This window comes from Myotis brandtii, unplaced genomic scaffold (assembly GCF_000412655.1).
Source record: "Myotis brandtii unplaced genomic scaffold, ASM41265v1 scaffold573, whole genome shotgun sequence".
NCBI lineage: Eukaryota > Metazoa > Chordata > Mammalia > Chiroptera > Vespertilionidae > Myotis > Myotis brandtii.
In genome coordinates, this window is record NW_005370145.1 from 1,706,324 (window position 1) to 1,714,478 (window position 8,155).

General features: G+C 57.0%; 1 protein-coding gene across 1 annotated transcript in view; it reads right to left on the minus strand.

The window, feature by feature from the left end:
• Positions 1-1,721: 1,721 nt before the first annotated feature.
• PIK3R5 (phosphoinositide-3-kinase, regulatory subunit 5) overlaps positions 1,722-8,155 on the minus strand; it is a 71,023-nt gene continuing 64,589 nt past the window's right edge. Inside the window, exons 11-20 of the mRNA XM_005878851.2 lie at positions 8,043-8,150; positions 7,754-7,916; positions 7,475-7,600; positions 6,843-6,971; positions 6,571-6,664; positions 6,339-6,415; positions 3,758-3,851; positions 3,596-3,678; positions 2,969-3,081; positions 1,722-2,839 (exon numbers count right to left, since the gene is read on the minus strand). Of these exons, the coding sequence (XP_005878913.1) occupies positions 2,692-2,839; positions 2,969-3,081; positions 3,596-3,678; positions 3,758-3,851; positions 6,339-6,415; positions 6,571-6,664; positions 6,843-6,971; positions 7,475-7,600; positions 7,754-7,916; positions 8,043-8,150 (1,135 nt within the window). The 3' untranslated portion in view covers positions 1,722-2,691. The remainder of the gene's footprint in view (positions 2,840-2,968; positions 3,082-3,595; positions 3,679-3,757; positions 3,852-6,338; positions 6,416-6,570; positions 6,665-6,842; positions 6,972-7,474; positions 7,601-7,753; positions 7,917-8,042; positions 8,151-8,155) is intronic.

The following is an 8,155-nucleotide window of genomic DNA, read 5'->3' on the forward strand; positions in this document are numbered from 1 at the left end:
GATGGAACCTGCAACCCGGGTATGTGCCCCAACTGGGAATTGAACCATGACTTCCTGGTTCATAGGTCCATGCTCAACCATTGAGCCACACCAGATGGGCAAGATCACATTTACTAATTGTTTTGTCCAGATCCTCTATATCACTACTGATTTTTTGTCTATTTGTTCCATCAGCTATTGAAAGAAGTGTGTTAAAGTATTTCACTATGGCTGTAGAGATGTAGAAACAGTTTCTGCTTTATAGTTTAAATGCATGCCATGGGATGCATACAGACTCATGATTGTGGTATCTTTTTGTTGGATTGACTCTTTGATCTTTATAAATGTCCCTCTTTATCTTCTGTTTCTTGCCTTAAAAATGTCTGATATTTGGGTCAGGTGTGCATGGTATTATCCTTTTAGTTTTTCTGTGTTCTTTGATTTAAAGTATGTCTCTCCTGAACAGTGTATAATTTAAAAAAAAATCATTGGACAATACTAGGTATAGAATTCTAGGTTGATGGGGTTTTTCAGCCCTTTGAGGGTGTCATTTCGTTGTCTTCTGGCTTCTACTGTTACTGTTGAGAAGAGAGATCTCAGTTTTATCATTGATCCTTTGATGATAACATGTATTTTTTTCCTTGGGCTGTCTTTAAGTTTTCTTCATTACCTCCCCACAGGAGTTTGACAATGAGGTGCTTGTGTGTTTTAAAAAATAAACTCCAGACTTTATTGGAATTTCACCCTTTTTTTCCATTAATATTCTCTTTCTGTTTCATGAGCCAATCCGGGTACCACATTGCATTTGGTTTTCAGGTTTCCTAAGTCTCCTTTGGTCCTTCCTTGTTTTTTTATGACATCGACTGTCCGATGAAATGGTCAGATTACCCTGTAGAATGTCCCACATGGGTTACCCGATATCTTCTTCGTTAGACTAGGGTTATGGAATTTTGGGAAGAAATCGGAAGTGAAGTGAAGTGCTCTTCTCATGTAATTTTGTTTTTATTCTGCATGAGACTTGCTGAGCTTATTGAACTGGTGGATGAGATTTGCTGAGTTAAGAGCTGTTGTGCCTCTTCACTGTTGGCCAGTTGGATGTTAGGAGCAGATGCTGCGCCAGGCCCAGGCCCAGGCCCAGGCCCAGGCCCAGGCCCGAGGAGGCAGCACCTGTCACTGCTTTCCTGTCCAGTGCTAACATGCCAGCCTGAGGTGCCTGAGGGACCACCCAGCAGACTGGAGCCCAACCTGCAGCTCGAACCCAGCCACTCTGAGCCCGACCTAGACCCGGGGCCCCCTCGATGCCTAGAGATGCCTGAGCGAGACTAACTGAGCACAGTCAGCGCACAGAGCATCGGTGTGCTCTCCTGTTTGCAACGGGGGCCGGTGCAGACCTGGGGCATCTCACGCCTCCTTCTTCCTCCATCTCCAGCAGCCGTGCTTGGAGCAGTTGTGTTTGGTGCTACGTACTCCTCCCAGGCCACAGGTGTGCTCCACCGCCCCTTTACCTCCTCTTCTCTCCCTCCCCGCATTGAGCTGACTTTCCTTCCTCTCAGCAGCATGATAAGGCTTAAATGAAACCGTGTCGGGGACAACTTAAGCACAAATACATTTTCTACAGAGAAGAAAATTCCCCAAATCAACAAAACAACCCCCAAGAATCTTATTTCTGCTGTAGGTGAAATAATGTATGTGAACTGCCCAACTAGCAGTTAACTGTCACACAACAAAATAACTCCCGGTCATTAAATACAAGATTGATGTTTTATTTAACAATAATATTAAATTCAATTCATTGCCACGCTTGCTCATACAGTAGGACATCTTGTACACACAATAAAAAATAATATTGACAGTATAGAGCCGACCACTCTCTGGAGCCTGGCTGGGCGGGAGGAGTGGCGACTCCGGGTAGGAGCTGGCCCTGTCCACGTCTCTCCGGTTGTGAATCCTCTGGGCTGCTATAGGCCCAGAACCTTTGGATCAGGATGAAGCAGGAGAGGAAGGAGGGGGTCTGTGCGGGATACAATTGCCTGCTGGCATGGTTCCCTTCCCCACCTCCGCCAGTTCAAATCCTGGCCCCGGCCCTGCCCTCCGCCCTATCGCCCTAGCCTTTATTTATTTGTTTATTTAGTATACCTCACCTGAGGATCTTTTTTCACTGATTTTTAGAGAGAGTGGAAGATGGGGAGAGAGAGGGGGACAGAGATGGGGGCTGGTCTGAAGGTCAGGAATGAAAAGTCTCATCCACATTTCTGGACTGAACTCTGGACACAAAGGGTTTCCCGGGCCTTTGACAAAGGAAGGAGTGGGCCCGCCGGGCCGCAGGTTGGGAGAGGAGGCCTAACCCAGACCTCAGAGCACCAGGGCCTCCGGTCTTTCTTCTAGAAAGGGTATGGAGCATGTTGGTGGCCGGGGCCCTCAGAGGTCAGCTCTCCTTCTACCTCGGGAATCTGAGGGGCTGTGTGGCCAGGCCCCTCTCTCCCTAAAGCCTGTTTCCGTCCCAAGCAGAGCCCCGGGGCCCCAGAAACCACCGACGCGCTGCCCTGCCCAGTGCGAGGCCCACGGCAGGACCCGGACCCGGCGCAGGCCCATGTGGTTCTCCACCAGGAGCGAGACCCTCACCGCCGGCCGTCTGGAGAGGCTCGGAGGAGGCCGCTTCTGGGCTTTCTGTCCCGGGTGGGTGGGGTGCGGGGCGGTGGGTGCAGGGCCTCGCTAGGGCAGCGCCCCGCTGAAAGTCATGATGGGCAGGCAGAGGAGGGAGCAGAGATCGGGCGTGGCCTGGGCTGGTGAGTGGGGTGACCTCTGGGGCTGGGGTCCGAGGCTGCTCTTCTCGGGCTTGTAGCAAGGTGAGACCTCACACCTGTGGGGGCGGGAGTCAGGACAGGCTCACACCCCCCCAGCCACTTCCAGGCCTCCGGGTGGGAACAGCACAGACACTGACCCTTCCCTCCACCCGACGCAGCTGGGGCAGAGCCGCGCCCCTTCCTACCTGACCACACTCTGCAGGATCTTCCTCTCATCCTGGTCCAGGCACACCGCAAAGGGGCAGATTTTGGAGCCGATAATCTGTACCTTGTCCACTTCGATCTGCGAGGTGCTGATCTGGAAGGAAGGCCCAGGTCAGTCCCGTGGGATTGCCCGCTACCCTGGGGTGGGGTGGGCGTTGGTCTGTCAGCTCTCTAAGGCTAATGGCCAGCGCAGGGGAGGGGTTCTGTGGACGGCTCAGGCCCTGGCCCCGCCCCAGCCTCTGCCCTTTCCTGAGCCTGGAAGAAGCAAATGCCCTCTGAGAAGAAGTTGCACTGCACTCACGCGCCCCCCCCTCCCCCTGCAAGAGCCCTGGGGGTCCCACAGCCCGCTCTGCCTCTGACTTAGGGCAGAACCCTTCCACACCACATATCCTCTCACAGAGCCGCCCCTTCCTCCTAACGCCCCACAGCACCCCACATGTGTGCACACCCAAATCTCACCCCTCCCCCTGCTTCCCCTACCCCCAAAGCCCCCCACAGCCTTGGACACCCCTCCTCTCACACAACATGCCCACGTGCCACACACAGGTGCATACTCGCCCCCAGTCAGTCTCCTGAGGGTGTGGCTTCAAGGAGAGGGAAGCCCTTACCTGGTTAAAGCCCTTCTTGGATTTGGGGTTTTGCCTCTTCACCACTTCCGTCAGGTTTAGCGTCAGGGACTCTACACCGGAGTCTGAAGGGCAGGGTCACTCAGGCCAGGCCCAGAGCCCCTCCCCGCCACCACCCCTGCACTGCCCGCCCACCCGACCAACCTAGCTCCTCCTGCTTCCGGCAGGCCTTGTTGAGGTTGATGGAGGTGCAGACCTTCTCCATGTTACTCCAGCGACTTCGTCCGCTGATGGCCCCCTGCAAAGGCAGCAAACCAGGTCCTCTCTCAGCTCAGGGCCCCATTGCCTGCCACCTTCCCTTCAAAGAAGAGGCCCAGATTGCCCGGGCCCGGAGCTGCCTGTTGTGGGCACACCCAGGGAGCTCTCTCTCCTTCACCCAGGTCTGCCGGCTCCTTCACTGAGACCCCTGGCCTCTGTAGAGACCTCGCTGACTCCGGGGAGGGCGTCATGTCGCTAGCGTGGTCCATGGGTCAGCCTTGTGACCAGGTCATAGGACGCGAGAGCTGAGAGCACCTAAGGGGTGCCTCACTCCTGCTGAGTCCAGAGTGAGGAAGAGAGGGGCCCACAGGCCTGGAGCTCCCGGCAGAGCCAACCTGCCACCCCCTTTCATGGGGGACCTCCATGTTGCCAAACCCAAGAGGGTTTCTCGGTCCTTGGTCAATCTCAAGGTCGGCTCACTTGACCTTGCCGGAGAATTTGCTTCTGTTCACCCCTCTCCTCCCCTGGCTTTTGTGAGGGCACACGCCTGGTTCCCCACCACCTTTCGGCTGGGCCTCTGCTCAGCCCGACACCCTCCTCTGCCTGAGGTCACATGACACAGGTCTCAGGACCTTCTCCTGGCTCCTCCGCTCTTTGCACTTCTACTTTCTCCCTTAGGGAACCTCGACCACCTACACACCCCTCCTCATATTTCATGTCTGAGTTCAGGCCCATCCATCCAACTGCCTATTCTGACTTCCTCCTTCTGCCTCTCAAGGGCACTGCAAACTCACATGTCCCGCATGCATTCCTGATCTGCTGCTACCGGACCTGGGCTGCTTCTGAGACAATGCACGACTAGTCTCAGAAGACTGAAATCCGGGAGTCCGGGCCCCTCTTTTTCCAACCCATCCCTAAGCCCTGCTGCTCACATAATCCACATCTAGCCCTCGTTCCTTCCCATCTCCCCCACCACCAGCTAGACCTGGCTGCCACATTTCTCTCCTGGAAAACCACCGGAGCCTCCCATGGGCCTTGCCATGGCCCCTGTGGACCCTCCAATCTGTTCTCCACAGAGCTGCCAGGGGGCACCACCCCAAACTTAAGCCCCTTCCAAGAATACCCATTGCTCTTATGACTGGAGAAACTCCTCTCACTATCATTAAGGCCCTTGGTATTCTGGCCCCGCCTCTCTCTTTAGCCTCACCTCGTCGCCTTTGCTGTTCATGCTCTCTTCTACCACAGGGCCTTTGAACATGCTGCTTCCTCTGTCTGGGGAATACATTCCTCTCTTTTTAGCTTAACTAACGAACTCCTGTCTCCCCCCTCCCCCCACCCAATATTGACTCAATATCCCTTCTCTAGCAAGCGTCTAACTTTCCAGACTGGGTTGAGGAATCCCCTGGAGGTTCTCCCAGTACCATGTACCTCTCCTTCATCTGTTTGTCACAGTTGTAATTATGCATCTGTGGGTCCATCTAACCAATGCCTACCATCCCTCTAGAGCAGTGATGGTGAACCTTTTGAGCTCGGCGTGTCAGCATTTTGAAAAACCCTAACTTAACTCTGGTGCCGTGTCACATATAGAAATTTTTTGATATTTGCAACCATAGTAAAACAAAGACTTATATTTTTGATATTTATTTTATATATTTAAATGCCATTTAACAAAGAAAAACCAACCAAAAAAATGAGTTCGCGTGTCACCTCTGACACACGTGTCATAGGTTCGCCATCACTGCTCTAGGCTGTCAGCATTTTGTTCACTCTTGACAACACTACCTGTGCCCAGAACAATGTCTGGGGCCCAGTAGGTGCTAACAAACACCTGGCACACAGCTCTCAGGGTCAGTCCCGCCTGCCCACTGCCATGGCCACCAAATGTAAAGTAGCCCCATGATCACCATCCCATCAGCCCTTTGATTGCCTTGTCATCACTCGCCACTTGGACATGACCTTGGCCATTTCCTCGTTTCCTGTCTGTCTCTCTCTTCTGAAGAAGCTAAAGGCCCAGCCCTCCCTGCTTACTGCATTCTCCCTTGCCCAGCACAGGGCCTGGCAGGAGTAGGTGCTAAATAAATACCTTTGAATGATTGAAAGAAGGAAGAAAGAAAAGAAGGCAGGAGGGCCCCATTGTTGAGGTCAAGGCTCTCACGGCCTGTCCCCCAAAGTGTGACAGGCTCAGAGACGCATGCTCATGGGCACCCCTTCCTCCCTCACCTCAAATATCTCTTCACTCACACTAATCCCACCTCCCATGCACCCAGCCTGGAACACCGGCCCCAGACCATGGCCTCTCCCTCGTGGTGCCTCTGGAAGCCCAGCCTTGCCCCACTCTCCACTCTAGCCCTGTAGCCCGGCCCTGACACCTCACGGCAGCTGCTGGGCACATCCAGGAGGGGCAGAGCACAGGGGGAGGCCTTCTGCGGGCTCCAGCTTAAACACTGGGGCCCGGGAACCCGAGTCTGACGCTGCGTGAGGAAGACCAGGAGCAGACCCCAGAGGCCGTGGCCCAGCGCCGTCTTACCTTGCTGTAAATTATCTGTAGTGTTAGAGGGACGGCCTCCCGGTCCCCATCAATGCCCAGCCGCTTGCTGCCAGGACCTGTGCCACACGCAGACAGACCCATCACTCGGTGCCCCTTACAGACCCTGGGGCCCTCCCTCCCCACCCCCCACCTCTGGCCCTGCTTTCCGGTGACCCTGCCTCCCAGGGCCCTCCCTCCTGCACCTGTCTCCCGGGACTCAGGCAGCACTCACCTGAAGCCTTGATGGCTCGCGTGGCAGCAGAGTGACCCAGCTCCAGGGAATGAATGAAGATCTCCGTGGTCTTCTCCCCGGTGATGAAGGTCAGCTGCAGAGGGCAAGACTGGGCGTCAGGGTGGACCTCCTGCAGGGACCCTCCAGGCTTCTCCGACTCAGGGGGAGGCCTGTCACGGGGTGGGGACGGGGCACAGGCTGGGGCCCGGCGATGTGAGGGAGGCCTGCCTGTGAGTCCCAGGGAGCAGGTGGCTGGGGCGGCAGGCACTCACCTCTGTCTGGTAGACCTGCAGCAGCACCGGCCGTGCAGCGAAGCGGCAGTAATAGAGCAGCATGTCGGCCAGGATGGGCAGCTGGCTGGGGGAGCCCTCCAGGGGCCGGGAGTCGGCCTTCAGGGACTGCTGCGTCGGGGGAGCCAGAGCCAGAGGGGCAGGTGGACAGCGAGTGGGAGGGAAAGGGAAGATGAGAGGCAGAGAGGCAGAGGAACATGCACACACACACATGCAGAGGGAGACGCAGAGGAGAGAGCCAGGGACGGGGTGGTGAGGCGAAAGCAGGAAACAGATGGTCAGGGGAGCCCCCACAGCCGGTCTCCACACGGCTCCCTGGCCTGGCCCGGGGGCTCAGGAAGGCCCCTGGCAGAGCTGGACAGAGCGGAGCTGAGGACGGGGCCCAAGCCCCAGGTCCCCTGGATCCTTCTGAGGAGCCTCCCTGTCACTGTGGTGACTCCACCCCTTGCCCCCAGAGCCCCGTCCCGCTTCTCGCCTACTCTCTCTGCTCATTCCCAAGGGCACCCTGTTCCTCCGTGGAGTCCTCGAGCTGGAGCTCCCCAAACCAGGGCCTCTGAGCGAGGCTGGGTGACCCCAGCCAGCGGGCCTTCTCTCCCCTCCCAGGGGCCGCTTACCTGGCACAGGACCTCGGGGGGCAGGTGCATGAGGCCCAGCACGTTGCGCTCATACCAGGGGTCGAGCATGCCGAGGTAGTGAGAGATGTCGTTGGTGCTCTCCTCCCACTGGGCCACGCCCAGCTCCTGAGACAAGGGGCGAGAGTCATGCCCGGCGACCCAGGAGGCCTGCCAGGGCCCTGGGCAGCCCTGCAGCCCTCCTCTGAGCTCCCCCCTGCCCTCGGACAGGTCTGTGTCACACAGCAAAATGCCACCCCCACGTGCAGGGCGGGGACATACCGCAGGGAGGGGGTGCCTCGGGGACTCGGGGGGGAGGGGCGGTGTCTGGCTCCGAGGGGCCGGGCAGGCGCTGGAGCAGGCCCCCTGGCTTCGCTTCATGGGCACGTAGAAGAACTGCAGCTTGAAGAACCGGGTGAGGAGGGGGCGATTGCTCTCCAGCAGCCTGGCAACAAGAAGGTGGTGAGAAGGTGCCCTGAATCCCTGTGGGAGGTCAGCTCAAGCCTGAGATGCCACCAGCACCACCACCCCGCCACCCCACTCTGCAGAGACGACCCACTCCGGCTCTTACCGCAGGTTGCTGTAGGCCCGGGCTACCTTCCCCGAGATCCGATCGGAGCCGAAGACCACCACGCGGAGGGTGGAAGCCTTGGGGTCCTCGTCCCCGCTCAGGAAGGGGCGGCG